The sequence below is a fragment of the Corapipo altera genome, unplaced genomic scaffold, assembly GCF_003945725.1.
Source record: "Corapipo altera isolate COAL_440 unplaced genomic scaffold, ASM394572v1 2b, whole genome shotgun sequence".
In the NCBI taxonomy this organism is placed as follows: Eukaryota; Metazoa; Chordata; class Aves; order Passeriformes; family Pipridae; genus Corapipo; species Corapipo altera.
Window position 1 is genome coordinate 34,035,864 of NW_020884874.1, and position 18,673 is coordinate 34,054,536.

Sequence of the window (18,673 nt, forward strand, 5' to 3'; positions counted from 1 at the left end):
GCATATCTGGGACCAAAATATAAAAATAAGAAAAAAAATTTTCTTTGTTGTTTTTTTTTCCCCTCCAAATTTATAGATATGAAGAGATACAGAAAATTTAAATCTGGGTCTACCCTTTTGGTCTGCATGACTTTAAGCAGGAGTGTTTGGCTCTGCCTTGGATTACTGACGGCTTTCTGGTTGTACAGGGAATACAGGCATGTAAGCATCTGCCAGGGAGCAAGCTGAAGCTGTGTTTTTGTTTCTGTGTGAAAAAGTGCACAGTCTCAATGCTGTAAAGCAGAGAAGAGCAGTGCAAACCTGGGCAGTGGGGGGGTCCAGCTTGCATCCTACCACTGCCCCCCCCCCCCCCTTCCCACTTGCTGCTGCCCAGGCTGTGCCACCTTCCTGACACCCACTCCTGAGTGAGGCAAAGGGTGTTTTTTGCTTCCCTGCTATTTTCTTGAGTAGAAGGTTGGAATAGTCACCTAACATTTAGTTTTCCTAGTTTCTCTGCTCAACAGAAATTCTTAATTCTCTGCACTCTCTTGAAATACTATCAGACAGTCATTACCTTGCCATGAAAAACAGGCAACTCGGAAAGCCTACATTTTCAGTATTTCTGTGCTGATGAACTTTGTTTGATAAGGCAGTAGGATCTAAAAATTGTTCTCCTTTTCCAAAAAGATCAAATTCTTTCGATAACACAAAGTCAAAATAGGTGGTACAAAATATCATTTTGCCTTTATATCACAAACCTACCACATCTGGAGATAATTTCTGGTTTATGGATTTGCAAGCCTCAGTTTCTCTATTTGTATAGTATGGTGTGGTTTGCTTACAAGTTTCATCAATTCTTGACCTTACTGTTTTGCATGTAACCACATCTAAACTTAAAGCTGGCTAGAAAATCTGCTAAGTAATGTTGTCTTCCTGAAAAATGCATCAATTCAGCCAACTTGCTGAATTGGTGTGGTTGGTGGCATATTTTTAATGTACACAGAGCAGTGTCTATACCTTTCAGTCTTGTAGCTCTATTAGGTGTAAACCTGTAAACCCTTATTTCATAAAAATAACAGTTTTAGGATTGCTCTGGTCACATGTCAGGGCTCTAATGTCCTGTATCACTCCCCACCTTTGCATTCTTCGCCTTTGGAAATGGGATATTTGAATGGATATTGCTGAAAGGTGAAAGTCAGGGGTTACAAGGAATGTTAAGTAAAGGATCTCTTATAGAGTCCAACTGGGAGCATGGTAGAAAACAGAAGAGGTAGAGAGCTGTTTCAGGGACTTGCCTATTCCACTTGGTAAGACCCCACCTCAATCCTGCTGCTTGGTGCAAACATCTCAGATCCAATAAAGCAGCAACTTCTGAAGCCCACTGAAAGGAAAAGAGCTTACCAGTGGGTAATGAATGCCCCTCATGTCTTTTGAAAAGATCCTGTGCTCCTGAAAAATGCCAGCATGAACATGCTCCAACAAGCCTGCTTCAGTGACAGTGACAAGTAGTGGTGCTCCAAAAATAAGGAACAAGGAAGCAAGAACTGAACAATGTATCCCTTTTCTTATGCCTCAGTTCAGGAAACCCATCTGTTCTAATTTGACTAACTTTCTCCACATTACCCCAAGTCACAGGCCACTTGGTGACTTCATATACCTTCATGGTAATTGTTTCTGCAGTGACTCAAACCTTTCCAGCTCCAATCGTCACTTCATTAGTGATACAAAGTAACCTCACTCATAGGTTTCACTGTTTCCCTGAGTGCTTGGCAGGCAACTTGTAGCTAGGTGTGTTTGTGATTCTCAGGAACACTGTGAGCTACTGGAAAGCTTTGGAGGGAAAGGTAATAGCCTTTATCAGCTCATCGTGGCTGACACAGCACATGCAAGGAAGTACCAAACAGCCTTGTGAGCTCATCTCTGTGTGGCATCATACAGTCAGATCAGGCAGCACAGACACTTGGTTAACTGAAACACTACTGGATACCTTGCTAGATCTTTGAACCCATTTCTTACTAACAATAATCCAGCTGAGACCTGATGCTGATGTTTATCAAGTTACAGTATAAGAAACACAAAGTAATAGAGAGGTTACTGACCACACTGCTGGCTTTGTGCTTTTCTTCCAGGTGACTCACAGCATCAAGTTCATACAAAAATACCTTATAATTGTTGCTTTGAATGGCTTCCCCATGAACAAATACAGTAATTGTTTTAGAATTTTAAGTGATCCTAAGGGCAAGGAGACATGGTATATCCGAATGTATAAGACAGGAATGTTTGAGACAATCTTACTACTCCCTTGGCACTGCTACAAGTTAAAATCTGGAGATCTTTCTGTCTTTAAACTGTGATCTCAGATTCAGGCAGACTGCAGTGACAGATTAGAGGAGATTAGTATTTTGACCTGCCAGGAGACACCTTTAAGATTTCACACCACCACATTTCCTCTTTAAAGTATCATTTTCATCACTCAACACCACTCCGAGAAGGCATCCCTTCAGTTAATACATACCTTAGAACAACAAACGTGATATGAAACTATTCCAACCAGCCTATAAATCAACACCAATTAAAGCAAGTTACAGCGTGGTTCCCCTCTGAGTAAATTATGTGCTAAATGCCTTAAAAATTATTAAATGCTTTCAAAATTTTAAGTGGTTTACTTTGTACCTTTACATTTTTCTAACACAGTGGACCAAATGCAGCCATCATGTAAGTACTTGCAAGTGCTGCCATAACTGACACTGCTTTCTCTTGCACCAAGAGTTTGGGCCAGTTATCCCTATACAATACTTTCCCTTAATGAGAAAGACATGCCCTAGATTTCAGATGAAATGAACGAGAGGAAAATTCCCAGCCTTGTTGCCATAGTTACTTGAAAGCTACTGTAAAGAGGGTGGGAAGGGAGGGGGAAGGAGAAAAAAGTAGGAAGAGAGCAGTATCATGGTCAGGGTTAGGCCATGTGATAAAGAGAGAGGCAATGATCTTGAAGGAGCAAGACCTCAGTGATGACACTCAGAGCAGGTTATCCAGGAAACATTCTGTCTGCTATTGAGTGGATTCTATGGACATTGGTTATTTATGAGTGGTTACCACAGTGACTAAATGCAATGCAGTGATAGGTATTAGATCTGCAAAGCAGAAAGGGGTTGGGTGGGGAGAGACAGACTTACTTCTCTGTGATTAATTTAATAAAGAAATTGCCTCATTTTAAACATCAGACTGCTTCCTTTTTCACTTTACAGAGACAGTAAAACTTGCAGCAATGTCTTGTTCAATTAGAATATATTTTTTAGCCTCTGAGTAAATTGAGAGCAGAAATTCTCCAGCTCTAAAGAGGCAGAACTGCAGATATATTACATCAGGCAGTTTGCACTGTTCTTCCCCAAATGCAGACAGGACCAACATATCTTGTGACACAAAGGTTGAAAACCTAAGAGAGCTGGTAACTGTGCTTGTGAGTATTTTATATATTACTAGTTTATATTATTGGTCTGTCACATCAGCATGAAGAAACAGACTGTACTGATTAAGAGCTTTGTGCTAAGTGATATGAAAGTATCACTCTAGTAGTTTTTTTGGTACTCGTCTCTATCTCATCTTTTTATTCCTGCTCTTCTTGACTCCTTTCACATTCTTATAACTGGCATGTAAGCAGTAACATGTGTCTGCACCTGCAGCAGTGTAAAAGAGGTTCACCCACTCTGGAAACACACACGGTTGAAGTAACTACATTTGATAATTTGATGTTCTGTGCATTTAGTTGGGCCATAATACAGTTTGTATCAGTGTTCATGTGAGAAACCAGGGAAGGCACTAGAGCAGTTGAATGAGTGTTGTGTCCTAATCTAGGATTCTATTTTCTAAACACTCTACTTCCATGTCAAAACCTGCCTTGGTCCCAAGGAGAAAACTCTCCCTTTTTTGTTGTCTTCTCTCAGTCTGTAAATTTACTGAGACTTTTTTCCCCCTTTTTCTGCCCACTTCTCTGCAGTGCTGTCCTTGCTCAGATGACACCACTGTGCTTTGTACAGAGAATAGAAGACAGCCCTCAATGCTACAGACAACTACATTTTACGAAGAACGTGTTTTCTCCAAGAGCTGCCAGACTGTATTTGTAGTACTCTGGCATACCATACAGAAGTCACAGAAGCAAAAGGAAAATACAAAAAAACACCCCCAAAAAACCAAAACAAAAAACAACCAACCAACCAAACAAAAACACAAACAAACAAAAAACCCCCAGATATCACACATAGCAGCATAAGCTGAAATGACTATAAAGCATGAGACTGTTGTGGGAGATAGTGAATTTTGCTCAATCAGTAGGTGTTATTTACACTCATTAAAGAATCCTTTTAAGTAATTTCTTCTCTTCTGACCCCACAATTATAGTTATTGCTTTCTGTCCATTAATTACCATGCTACCACATTTGAATCATAAGTCATCAAGCTTCCAGATCAAGGACACTTAAATCCTGCAACAACAGAAGAGGGAGAAGCTACTTGAAAAAGTGAGTCAAGAGATCTCAAGATTAATCTGGGGAAAAAAGGGGGAAGACAGACAGACTGAGAGCTTAGCTGGTACTGTCTCCCACTTGAATTCCTAAAGGTGTTGCATTCCTTACCAGCAGTCTAGCAGCACTTGCCCAGAAAGGTGAGAAATTCTTTTCTGTCTGAAAACATGAAAGAAGACAACAGCTGTCCCTACAGCAGTAGCCACTGCAGCAACAGAGAAAAGGCCACATGGTTCCCAGTCTTACTGCGGTGGAACAGAAGTAGTACACTCAAGACAGTGCCTGGATCAGGGCAGCACAGATTTTAAGTGGCAGGACATATCCTAAGCTGAAAGTTGTTTTTACTAAAGCAAGCCATGAAATTAAAACCAAATAGGTATTCCAGAATAACAGCTACTAGCAACAAGCCCTGCAATCTTATAAATCAAATGCAAACTCTTAAGTTCTAATTTTGGATTATTACCAATCAGTGAAACTCTCATAGCCCCATTCTTTCATCCAATGCTACCTGAGTGGGGTGAGGGAGAAAAAAAAAGAAGCCATTAACTCCATTAAGGTATTCAGACTCAAGAATACATAATCTCCCCTATTTCTTTAAAATGTTCCTCTTTTTGGATTATCCAAAGCAGCCCCATCCCAAAATGGCCACATGCCAATGTGTTTCAGTGTTCTGTGCCAGAGGAGGAGGGTGCAGATTAATCACACCATTATTTATTGCAATAATTCCTCATTTCTCCTCCTTAAGGTGTCCCCTTGCTTCCAGCACCATTATTTAAACAAAGAAATGGTACGTGAGTGGATTGAAAAATAATGTTTTGAAGGACACATCATAGGCCACTTGATGGCACTCTGCCCATATAAACTGTTTTTGTCACTAGGCAGATTGTCACTGGAAATTTACGCCAGACCAGATTCCCCATCCCAGACAGGGCTCTGTCCCTTCAAGTCCCATGAAAAATGCTTTGCTGCACCCTTCACTAAGAAGTTTGTATGGACTCCAGGAAGCATCACTGGTTTAAAATCTGATCAAAGCAAGTTAGAGCCCACTTTCCACCTGCAATTCACTCTTGTACTAATCCAGTATGAAATAACTTGAGCCTTGTCACAGTGAATGAATAGGGGGAAGAAAGGAAGGAGAAAGCTGGAAGGAAATACATTAGAAAGTATGGTGCAACTACTAGCAAAATGAGAGAATAAACTCCTGTAAATGGTATTCCCTCCCCTGGAAATTAAGACAATAAGGAGCTAATGAACAGTGATCAAAACATCAGGTGAGGCTAGAGTACATCTATAATGCAAGCTTTACCCAAGAGCAGCCCAAGATAATCAGTCATCCTTATCTGCTTGTGTCTCACTACTCACTTACACAGAAGTGTAATGCTGTTTCTATTCCTGGAGATAGGGAGGCAGAGAAAATTATACTTTTGTGACAAGCAAGCAGTACTGAAGAGGCAGCTTTTTGCACTAGCTTTTCTGAAGCAAAAAGTAGCAGTCAGTACTAGTTTTACCCATCCAGCAGACATGCCCTATAACTCTCTTTCTTGTATGCCCATTAACAAAGTGTTGCCACGATGCAGCTGAGAACACAGTAGAATTAGACCAAGTGGTAACTGACCATCTTATATTTGCTAGAAGAGAATATGTAATATTGACTTATCGGCATAGTGAGAGCTCTGAATTCAACCCTGCCTATCACAGCAGGAAGTTGTCTCAGCATCAGTCTGAGTCAAGAACCCACACCCTCTTTTCCTTGCAAGGGAAAAGAAGCACTAGGTATTAGGATCCAGAGGATGCTTACCTAAACTCAGTACATATCATTTACTTTTTGAGTCTGTTTTTGTTTCATGCTGTTACAGTAATAAAGTGACACTCCATACTAAAATTTCACTTCAGGATCTGGTATCACAATACGAAAACCAAAACTTTTACAAGTGTTCAAGAGATTTATTGCCATTTGGAACATGTTTATTGTTCAAAAACACTGCACTGAAAAAAAAATCTGTAACGTACACTCTTACATTCCTTGTCATTTTTATCTTTACAGCAATGTAACTTTCAGGCAGGTCATGCAGAAAAACCCCTCTCACAATGAAGTCAAAAACTACTGAAAGGCACTTTGTGTCCTTCAGATCTTAGACTCCAAACACACTAAGTTTTTGCCTGTGTAAGGATTACATACATCTAGAACAACTCAAACAGTAGGGAAAAAATAAAATCCATTTAGAACTTCTCAAAGAATAGTATCAAACTTTGTTGCCTTCCTTCATTCAGTGCTATGCTGTTGTTTTTCCAAGCCTTCTTTAAATAATGTGAGACTTAAAAATGTATGTTAATAAAGTCTCTTACTCAGACAAGGCATGCAGTAAGGGAAGAGGGATGGCTGGTCGCTTCCAGGCTGCCTATCTACACATTTGTTCTTGTAGATCAGCAAGCCACTGCTCAAGTTAAAAAAAAAAAGAGACAATAGGAATGAATGCATTCAAGTTAAATGGCTTTTAAGAATATGTTAATACATAGAACAATGATACCACCTACAGTTCTGTTTAATGACCTCTGTTCATGTTAATTTGAAAACTAGTTTTGTCAAACCATCACGGGCCACTTTTGTAGACAGTTAGAAAAAAAGTTGGTTTTCAAATATTGCGTGTTATTAAAAGGGTAGTTATTAAGGATCTGTAAGGCAGCAAAAATTTAAATGTAATGGTTTACATTGCTGAATAGTACTTTTTAAAAGGCAAGATAAAAAAATTAGTAGAAGAATTCTTGGTGGGGTCGTATTCATAATAGATGTTTCTGTTTTATCCCCACTGTAATTGTCACAGCAACTGTAGATGGCAAGTCTTCCTTGGTTGTAATTCAGGATGAATACATTCCCTGGCTTATTTCAAGTTACATATTTAGTTCTTTTTCTCCAGCCTGCCAAAAGAAGAACAGCTTTTGTAAGAGTGAATACTGAATTACAATGGTTGTAAAAAAATAAATCTGAACTTACACTAAAACTCCATTATGAATGAAAGACATTGGCCAGTGATTTACACAAAGGCAAGTCCACTTGCAGTTTTGCTTAGTCTCATTCTTTAATTTATAGTTCAGGAGGTTTCATCGTCCCATTGCTCCACATTAATTACTTGGAGCAGAAAAGAGAAAAGTCATAATCCTGACTCATCAGGATTGCTCAGGGCAGTGTCTGCACTATTTGCTATGCGATGAGGGTGTGAGACTGATTGCAGTCTGTTCCCCAGTCACATCAGTTGGATTTACCTCACATATAGAACGGTCAGCTCTGAGAGCTTTTGCTCAGCTTCTCTTTCAGACATACAACTCCTTCACAGTTATATGGATGTTTCCATCTCAGGAATTAGTTACCAAGATGGACACATGCAGACTCATCAACATAATGCATGAAACAACCCCCAAACTAGCCAACATCTGCTGAAAGCCCTGTCTACACCCACCCATGACCATGAGGGCTTCCTGCCTTTTCTATGTGCACGCCTCAGACAGTTCAAAGGAGGTGCAAGGTAACAAGTTCAGCCTCCTGACAAGCTTATTAATATGTTTGCAGAAAGTAATAAAGTTAAAACAAGTTCAGAAACCATGCAGAAGTTTGCACCATGGTTAAAAACCACTAACAGGGTATTACAGGAGTCATCAGTTTATGACTTTAAAATGTCAAAGTGTGACTTGCCTGTATTTGATCAGTCGTCCTCCTTGAATAAGTTGTGCGACTTCATTAGTCAAGTGGCATGCAAAAAGAAGCCAGTTCCTTGGCTGCACTTTGTAGGCAAATCTCATGAAAGCTAAAGAGTAGCAACACAGTGCTGCAAAAGATAACAGATATTGTTAATAGATTGTAAATATCTGCATTTTACTGAGGCATAATTTTCCTATTAGTGGAATATACTGACAAGTAGAACATTTCTCGCTGCTTTTAAGTTTTCCAATAGTCCTACAAATATGTCCACTTTGAGGATCCAGCGCAAGCAAAGATACAGTAGTGCTTATTTTTCTACAGGGCTACAGCTTCCCAAAAAAATTTATTTTGCTCATACACTATTGCGTGATGAAACTGAAGTCTTTTTAGTTTATCACCCAATCTACCTCAGCCAGAAAATAAGAGTTAATCCCAATGAGACGTGGTCTGTCCTAGAAATTGTCAGAATACTTGTATAAGACCAAGTATTTTTAAAGATACAATTATTTAAATACAGTTTTTGCTGGCAACATATTAAAATGGACTTTAAGAGAATAAGGTTTCCATTTCCAGGAAATCATGAACATTCAGAAGTGTGAAGCTTTGTTACCTGCTTTCCAGAAAGATGAGAAATTATTTTAATCTGTTCTCCTATCATAATTACATTTAAAACCAGCAAATTACAACCCAAGAATTCACTAGTTTTGTGAAGCTCTGACAGGCTTGAAGTAAAAAAAGATTATTTGTATACATACCACACTAAATGTACTTGCAAAAATTAAAGTGTCTCAACTTTGCTGAGCTGGGTAGCTGCCACCAAAATGTTATTTGCAAAACAGTTTCACTGTACTGGAGACTATTTAAAGTACTCTTCTGCCTCAAGGAAGCTGACTAAGAGATTGAATTACTCTAAGCAGAGCCTAACGATGATGAGGCTATAAATTTTATTAAACCAAAGGTTTTTGCTTGTGGGAAGAAAAATTACTCAGAATTAAGTTATTAAGTTAGTTAAGGAAGAGACATAATGCCAAAGTTAAGCTAATAAATTAAAACTACCAGATTTCTGATGCTAGAAAAGAATTTGAATATAAAATAGAAACAGCCATCTAGCCAAAAGCTATGCATGTTCCAGGGAAAAGTTGAAAAAAAATATTGCTTGGGCATTTAAAAATAATCTCTCATTAAGAGTCACATTAGCCTTTCATAGGCAACTGCTTTGCAAGAAGTTAAGATCTGCTTTGCTGCTTCTTGCACCCTGCTTATCAAGCACTACCATTTCTTCACTTGGTCAGTGTTGGTAAATATTTAAATATTTAAACCAACCACAAAGCATCATTGCTCTTTATACAAAGAATAAAACTGGGTAAAAAGATGCATTTTAACAAGTGTGTGTATAAGATACCATAAGAGTTATACTTTAGAAGACAGTCTGGTGATAAAAACTGCTAGGGCTCAAGATCTGCCTCCCTCTCCCCTCCTGAATAACTTGAAAGCTCTACGAAAGAGAGCTCTGCAGCTTCTCAGTACCTCAATTCAAGTGGCTTCTGAAGTCATATAACAAGATATTTGATATCTACGTCTGCTTTGATCACAAGTTTGTAGACAACTGACAATATATCACTGCTTCAAAGACAGAAACTGTGTTCTTCAGTCAGTTTACTAACAAGAAGTTTGTCTCCGGTCTTACCAAATGTCATTCGGCCACTAACGATTTCTGGTGATTTCTTCATGTCATTAATAGCAGCAACAGGAAGTCCCCAGTTGGCAACTGGCCCCCAAAAGTGCTGTAGAGAGGGGAAACAAAAAAGTTAAACAAAATCAAAGCTCTCCGGTAGTATTCTTACAGTTTTCCTTAGCCACACAAAGCTTCAGAGGACAGGGTTACGGATAAAATTTTCAAGAGAAAAACTAAACCCTTCTTTCAGTGGGATCTAGTCTTCAGAAAGGAAGGAAAAGGAACCTACTCTGAATATTCTTGCAAACCGGAGAAGAGCTAAAGTTATTGCAATGGAGTTTTGTGTAATTATAGCTCAGCAGTCACTACACAGTCTGATTGGCATTGTCATATAATAACCTCAGATTTACAGCTCACTTCTGTGCAGAGACTTAGCATTTATCTCTTTTAAATACGACTCCTCAAAAATATAATGAAAATACAAGGACTTGCTGAAATGAAGAACTGAAACCATTTTCATATTATGATGAAAATGAAGAAATGCTCAACAAGTGTCTTCTTATGAGAATTAACACCCTCTGTTTGAAAGAGCAGGGCCATGCAACCAAACCAAACTGTTACCCCGAGCTTCATCTGCAATTGCTCAAACAACTTAGTGATTATTTAAAACTCAGTGAATTGACACATGTAATAGTAGAGCAGGTAGCTACAGGTGTGTGCACCCAGAGAAGAACCAGAGACAAGAAGTGGAAAGAATCAAGTCAGAAAAACAAGAGTTCCATTTAGTGGGTATTATCTAAAAGACTCTGAACTGAGAAAAATAGTGTCATAAGTCCAATTTCCACTACCATTATGAGTAACAAGGCTTCACTAGAATTCTTTCCGTGGAAGATGCACACAGCATTTGCATCAGGTTCTTCTAATGGGAAACTAAGGATTCTCAAGAGCAACTTGGACAGATGTGGTAAAAGAGATGCACCTTGCAAGAAAAAGCTTTGTAGATACCAGATGTATCCATTCTTTTGACACTTTCTCTAACTGCAACATGTTTAATGATTTGAAATTATAAAGAGATATTTAAATTTCTTGCAATTTTAATTACAAGATGCTCTTGCCAGTCTGGATACTGGCTTGTAATACTACAGTAAGACTGAAAGCCATACTTGCTTCCTGCAGATTTGGGTTGCAATACAAGAAAGTTAACTACAAAAAGTATAGAAAAAAGTGGGTTTAAGTTAGACATGCTGTTTTGATAGTTGAACCTTAGCACAATATGCAAAACAATGCAGTATTTCTGCAAGTGTCTATAGAATGTGCAATAGTCCAAACTCAGATTTATAACAACAGTATTCTGAAGAATGTAATAAATGCATTTGTCTACTATATTCCTACTGATGGGAAAACTGACATCTGTAATGGTTAAAGCCTCTCAAGCACATCAGAGCTAACATGGCATAACTGAGAAGAGTTGTGTGGCTACGTGGTATTTATCCTGTACAGTCATATATACCTATAATGACACTTACACACAAGACATGTAGCAACAGAATACAAACATTCACAGAAAATTAATTTGTGTCAGTAGGACACAAAATGTTGATTTAGAGGTTTTAGTGTAGCCATTTAAATGGTTTTAAAGGCAACAAGAGGACCAGAAAACAAACAACTAGTCATAACCAAGATTATTTGCCCAGTGAGACAGCAGGCCAACGTGTTTTATCAACACCACACTAAAGTAGACTGTAGACTTTAAGTGATGAGGTACTACATGTACTTGGTGAGGTTTTTATAGACATTTCAGGAGTCTCATTTAAACAACTGTTGTTTCAGAAAATTAAGCTTGTTTTTTTTGAATCTATGAAACATTGACAGCTTTAAGAATCTTAGTGATGACCTCTGTTTTGAAAAGTAAGTAATCTTGGCATTTTTTCCTGAATCAATTGCCATTAGAACATAATCAAATAATACGCTATAAACTATGGACCCCTCAAGTCAGGCTGCACAAGCTGAAGAATCATCAGTTCACACTCCAAAAGTGCTGCAGCAGTAGCTGTCCTATGCTGACCAGGGAATTAGATTTGGAACTTTTTCACTTGAGATGGCTCTCTAGTTTTAAGCACCTTCAGGCTGGCACCTCTTTGAAGTTTCCACACACAGAATTAAACTACACCTATACAGTTTGTCTTTTGTCTGTGTAGAAGATCAAGTCTTCCATAATATTATGACTCACAGTATAACAGGCATAAAATACCCACTCACAGTTTCAGGAGCAAACTGAAAGGCTCAAGGACAGAAGAGTCTCTAATGAGAGTTATATGTTACATTTATTGTCTGGTATAAAGGCCAATAAAGATAAGCCAGGTAGTTTGGTCATGTACCAGTACTGTTATGTAGAAGAATGAGTTACAGACTGCTCTGATGTCCTTAGCAAAGAGTATTAAAAAAATGAAACTCCTTTGATTGAAGACATTCTGAAGGAGCTAACATTTGGACACCTTAATCTCAGACTTGCAATTAAAATGTTACTAGTGCATCACTCCTGGAGGTTTGTAGGATGCTTTTCAGGAGCAGACAAGGGCTTATCAGTACTGAGGCAAAAAGACAGCAAGTTACTGAAGTTATGAAGAATGTGAAAACAGAAATCCCCTCCCTTTTCTTACCGTACTGTTCAAGTGCACCATCATTGTTTTCCATTCAAAAAGCACATGGAAAAAAGAAAAAAATGTTAGTTTCTTTCATAATCTGCATAGAGAGAAGTGTACAACAAATAGAAGATAGGAACAAGTCAGGAAGCTGTCATGGCATTAACTTTGATTACTGTATTAGTATTTAAAAAATTCCATTTCCCTCAAGAGCTGTTATTGTGACAAGTGTTTGCTGCACTCTTTTTTCTAGCAACATAAAATCCCAATTATAGTTTGTGGAAGACATCCAAGATCTCACCCCAACTAGTTTTAAAGGATGCCAAAGACCATCAAGCTTTGTCATGACGAAGCTAAACAGCTGAAATTCCTCAGTGAAAGCTTTGAAGTCACTTTGAATTCTTTGTATACCCATGTAAAGATTGCCAGAGATCTTACTGTCACTAGGTTTAGGCCAACTGTGGCTGTACCAAACATGAGCTATAACACACTTCCACTGATCTAACATGCAATTACACTTTGGTCATGTATGGGGTTCGTTTAAGTGATCATCTAGGTACTAATTTATGTAATAACAATGATCTATGCATGAAAGTTGGATTACAGCATATATTTAAGAGTGTTTGCTACTCAACCTTTTAAAATGCTTCTGAACTTTTAAGCACCTTCTTTGTAACAAAGATACTGATACGACTAAGTTCTAAATTATGACTTATAAGAACCAGCTAACAGGTAGGGTAGTAGAAAGCCTACCACTGTCCTGAGCTGCAGAACACTTTGTAACCATCACTTCCCTCACACTGATTTCCATCTTCTTAGAGTATTACTTTATAAATAGCTATGGTAAGGGAACAGTCAGGTCTACTGAGGAAATCACACTGGATCTGCATTTCAGTGAGTCTTTGTTAATAAGCCACAGACTGGTTCAAGGTGCTTTGTTAGGATGCCCTTGACTAGTGTAACCACTTGTTTTGTGTTTTCTTTTTACCTGATCTGCAGCAATAGTTAATTGAAGTTCACAAGACAAGTGCACACTTACATTTTTTTCACAAAACCTTAACTAAACAAGTTCAGGTGTGTCTTCTGGCACAATGTCTTTGTACTAACAGAAGTCAGCCTTAGTTTTTAAAGTGGAAGGTGAAAGCCTAAAATAGAATCAAACTGATGCTATTTTAACAGAGCAGGCAGCTCTGGCTAAGGTCTTGCAAGGTTGTCCTTGCAATCATGAGACTGGAACAGTTATTATACTCCTAGAAGAGGACAAATCAAGGGCATATAGACTCTTTCAGAGGCAAGCATCCAGCCCCAAAACTCTGCAGCCAGTAGAGCAGCAACAAATGCATCATATCCAAAAGTAAGGATACTGCAGTATGTGCATACACCTATTTCTGAAGTGAGTCCATTCTAAACTAGTTTCCAAGAACTTTAAGAATCACATTCAATCCATTGACAAAGAAAACATTATACTAATGTTTCCAGAACTGTGGACAACAATTTTTGGATTTACTTAGTTTCCGAGTGTCAGCTTTCTGTATAAGTGTCTGGACATCACAAGAGCTGATGAATACCTTATATTGATAGTACAGTTCATTCCAAAAAGGCTATAGTGGGGAAAATGTATTTTTCAAAGATTTCTGCATATATTTTCCTCATACTGACAATGAGGTTACTAATAGACCAGAAATCATTCAGTAAATAGAGGTGAATTGTCACTATTTGTGTCCCCCGCACTGCCATCCCCTGAGTGGAAGGGGTACGACCCTTCTGAAAAAGAGTTAAGATTGTTCAGTTCTCAGAGCACAAAGACAAGCAGACATCTGGTCCTTCAGCTTCTAGCACAGACCAGAGAGGATGGGCATTTTTAAAGTTCTTATGTTCTCATGCTTACAAATTTACTAATGAGAACTGAAGATTACATAATTCTAGTGATATTACTGATGCTAATTCTTCTGAAGTTCATTTCAATTGAAAGAGAGCTTACATAACAGAAGTGCTCAGGGTTTACAAGGAATAAACTATCTAGTTCAGAGCCCTCTACATTAACAGTCACTACATTTGCATTACTGCTGAGTCATCATGAAGAGACATTTCAGAAGTGCCCCAGAAGACTGCACTCTCCATGCTTATTTTTCTATTACCAGATTTTGGGACTCCTTAGGACTCCTTATGTATAATTTGGGCTTCCACCACAAGAAAAGGAAGCTTGTCTAGAATAGCCTATATGTCTTCTCTCTCAAAAGAGGAGGGAAGCTGTTTTACTGGATGTTTTTCAGAAGATGTTGGTTTAAATCAATAGGATAAGAAGTAAGAGAATGCTGTTGCCTACTATTAGTGGCTTAGATAATACAACTCTAGTCACAGTTTCCATTTTTAGGATCTTTAGAAAAAATGCAACTTCAAGTTCACAATATATAGAGCTACCAAGCTTTCATATGCTAATCAGCTAATTTTAAATTAACATTACTGCTGCATGTGACAAGAAGCAGGAAAAGTCTACCTACAGCTTACGTTTTTACTGTGTTCTTTTTAAAGCATTAAGACATGGTTAGGGGAAATTTGTATTTATATGATTTACAGTCACTCAAATCACTATTAATCATCACTTGAGAAAAGCCAGATGTGATACTGGTAAAACAATTAATTATTAATGACAGTTTTAAAAACAATTTTTCTTGTTTCCTTGTGCAAGATCCAAAGGCAATCCCTAACATAATGCAATTCTAATGCCAGATATATCCACCTGAGAAAAGCGGCATGTATTCATTACACTTGCTCTCATTTTTTCAAGTTGTGAAGGTGAAGCTACTTATTGCAATAGATGTCTGCAAGCTTTGATTGCCCCAAGCTATAATAATGAAGCACTTAATTTCATCACTTTGGGTAACTTCTATTGAGAGTCGAGCAATTCAAAGCACAACAGCGGTATTCCAAACAATACTTCAAATTATTTCCCACAAACAAGCAGTGATTAGATGCTGATTTTTTGAACAGACACCACAGACTCAGAGGTTGGAGAAAACTTCTTCTCTATGTGCAAAGAAAGAAGGGAATTTTCCTCAGGATAGAGTCCTGTAGCCTGGGGAATCAATCATCTTCAGGAAGAAATACAAAGAGTTAACTCTCCATTTCTTCTATGGAGAACACAGACAGACTTTTATTGACAGTTACCTAAATTTTCCACTCAACATAAAGCCAACACTAGGAGACATTTGTCTCCTAGTAAGCAATAAACGATGCTGAAAGGCCACACCAGATGGACCAACTGACTTGTTTGAAGACTAGATGAAATACATCCAAAAAGGTTTTTTTTCAAAAACATTCTCAGTCTTTGGTGAGGAAAGAGATCCTTCCACTAACTGCGGTGGCATTACGAAGTAGCTGTTATCTCTTCTTGATTTTTGTTTGTTTTTCTAATTATGAAGCACACCACTGTTCTAGTGGCCATTTATATACTTGACATGAATCCTGTTACAATTAAATAAATATTAACATTAACATGCATCTATCAAGCTTACATAATATCCTGAAGACTTTCAATAGGAATCACAGAAGACTGCTCTGGACCATCTTCATTTTGCTTCAAGGATTTTCTCTTCCATCTCATATTTTACTCATCTTTTTGGCCCACTGTTTCTGTGGATCTTGATTTTGTGAATGCCAAACAAACACTCTACTTAGCATCACAGAATGGTTTGGGTTGGAAGGGACCTTAAAGATCATCTAGCTCCAACCCTCTGCCACAGGCCAGGTCACCTTTCACCAGATAGGTTGCTCAAAGCCCCATCCAGCCTGGCTTTGAACACTTCCAGGGATGGGGAGTCCACAATCTCTTTGGGTAACTTGTTCCAGTGCCTCACTACCCTCACAGTAAACAATTTCTTCCTAATATCTAATAAAAATCTACCCTGTTAAGCTTAAGGCTTTACTGAGCCTTTATATTATAATCCCTCTTCCATGCAGGCTTACACCATCTCCTGCTGCTTTAACCAAGGCTCCATTTCTCAGATAAACAGATGCCCTCCTACGTGCTTGCTCAACATCAAACACTGGTTGCAATAGATGTAGGTAAAACAGTAAGCAACAGCTATAGCAAAAGGTTGCTCAACCACCTTTATTAGAAGTACCCATTTTCATTTGTTTAGTTTAGTCAAACAGCCTGTCAGCCAGAGACTACTCGAGACTGCTCCTGTACAGTGGTTCAACCAGATTTAAGTGTGCTGCAATTGTTCTTTAAGACAGGCTTGTGATTTCAGTTCAAGGTGCCATACTCCTTACAACGGCATGCAAGGCGAAGCTTGACAAAAGCAGTGAGCTGTGTGGGAGGCGATTTAAGCCACGTTCCCATGACACTGGGGCTCTAACAAGCCAACTTATACATACTCGGACATCTAAATAAGCGGTCTTCAGACTGCACCTGTGACCAAACTCGCTTCTGCCCACGGCAGACCCCGGCTCTTTGTGCCCCTGTCTCGCACAGCGGTCACACTGTCCCGGCCCCGGGCTCCCACCCCAAGTGAGGCGGCAGCTCCGCACCGCCGGGGCCGCCTGCTGTCACCGCCGGCATAGGGAAGGTCACGGAGGGGCGCAGCTGCCGCGGCACCTTCAAACTGCGCCGCGTCGCTTCAAGGTCAAGCCCGGTTTTCCAGGGACGGGGCGGGACACCTTCGGGCCGGGCTGCTGCTGCCTCCTCCCGGCGCCCAGGCGGCGAGGACGAGCCCCGCGGAGGTCAAATGGCGCCCCGAGGCTGCGGGGGGCTGGGGAGGTCGGGGAAGGGACGCTGGTTGCTGCCGCCGGGGCGGGGCAGAGCAGGGCGACGGGCGCGGAGACGACACCCCCCCGCGCCGCGCTCACCTCATCAGGTAGTCCCTGAACTCCTTGCTGCGCACATAGTCCACGGCCTTACGGCCCAGCGCCCCCGCCATGGCGCCCTCGGCACGGCGCTCCCGCCCGGCCCGGCCGCCTCTCCCCGCGCTGTCGCCGCCGCCGGTGACAAGTGCCCCGTGCACCGCCCGTCCCCCGCTTTACGGCAGCGCGCGCGCCACCCCCCCCCGTCACCGCGGCGCTCTCACCGCCCATTGGCTGCGGCGGCCCCGCCCCCCACGCGCGCCCGGCCCGGGCAGAGAGATGGTCGTGGGCAGGGGGAAAGGCAGCGTGCCGTAAAGCAGCGCTGCGGCAGAAGGGGGAAGCTGTCGCACAGCGCGCCCAGGACGGGTCTCCGTGGGACGCGCCGCCGGCATTCCTCCGCATCCCGCAGGGAACGGTCGCGCGGCGGCTTCCCGGGCCACCATTGGCTGCGGGGCCGCGGCAGATGGCTGCCTATTGGCTCGCCCCGCCCCTCGCGGCGTGTGGCTCCGCCCCCGCAGTGGCGCGTGTCAGGGGCGTGGGAGGGGTGTGGGCGAAATAGGGGAGTGCGGGAATGGGGGCGCGGCATGGGCAGGGGCTGCCCGGTTAGTGGTGAAGTCTCCCTCTCTGGAGACGTTCGAAACCCACCTAGACGCGTTCCTGTGTCACCTGCTCCAGGTGACCCTGCCTTGGTAGGGGGGCTGGACTAGGTGATCTCCAGTCACTTCCAACCCTAGCAATTCCTTCAGTCTGTGATAATTTCTTCCGTGATTTTACGTGTAATGGTCTAAGATTCCTTCCCTCACCAGCACTTTCTATTTCATACCTGAGCAGAGGTTGCTTACATAGAAGTGAAGATAAACTCTAACCCTGCTAATACTATCTCCATAAAATTTGGGCCATACAAATAAACACCTTTATGTGCATTACTTCTTTTATCTTTGACCGGTGCACTAGAGATAGTGAAAATGGATTTTTATCTCCTCTGCTTTCCAAAGGCTTGCAGCCTCAGTTTCTGCAGTCTAGAACTGGACTGAGAGTGCAGCCTGGGGCATTGCCTAAGCTCTGTAAGAAGCCCCGGAGGCCATGGCTGCTTCATTTCCTTCTGCTTCCCTCTTCCCTGCAAGATCTCTGGTTAAAAAAACCCAAACCAATAATAACAACAACAACAACAACAACAAAAACCAAACCCCCACCCAAAACCAAAACCCCACCCAAACCAAAACCACCCACCAAAAAAACTGAGAAAAAAATGCTCTTCATCCTTCTCCTCCCGTTGCTTGCTCAGAGAACAGTAGGTTTTAGGAAAAGCATTTTCCTT

The 18,673-nt window shown here is 40.7% G+C and overlaps 1 protein-coding gene across 1 annotated transcript; it reads right to left on the reverse strand.

Annotated features, from left to right (window-relative positions):
• Positions 1–6,422: 6,422 nt before the first annotated feature.
• Positions 6,423–17,610, reverse strand: MPC1 (mitochondrial pyruvate carrier 1). The gene is made up of 5 exons (XM_027634087.1): positions 17,362–17,610; positions 12,529–12,532; positions 9,881–9,977; positions 8,188–8,320; positions 6,423–7,415 (listed from the first exon to the last, which is right to left on the reverse strand). Exons 1-5 carry the CDS (start codon positions 17,430–17,432, stop codon positions 7,397–7,399), a joined length of 324 nt encoding a protein of 107 aa, XP_027489888.1. The 5' UTR covers positions 17,433–17,610; the 3' UTR covers positions 6,423–7,396.
• Positions 17,611–18,673: the final 1,063 nt, after the last annotated feature.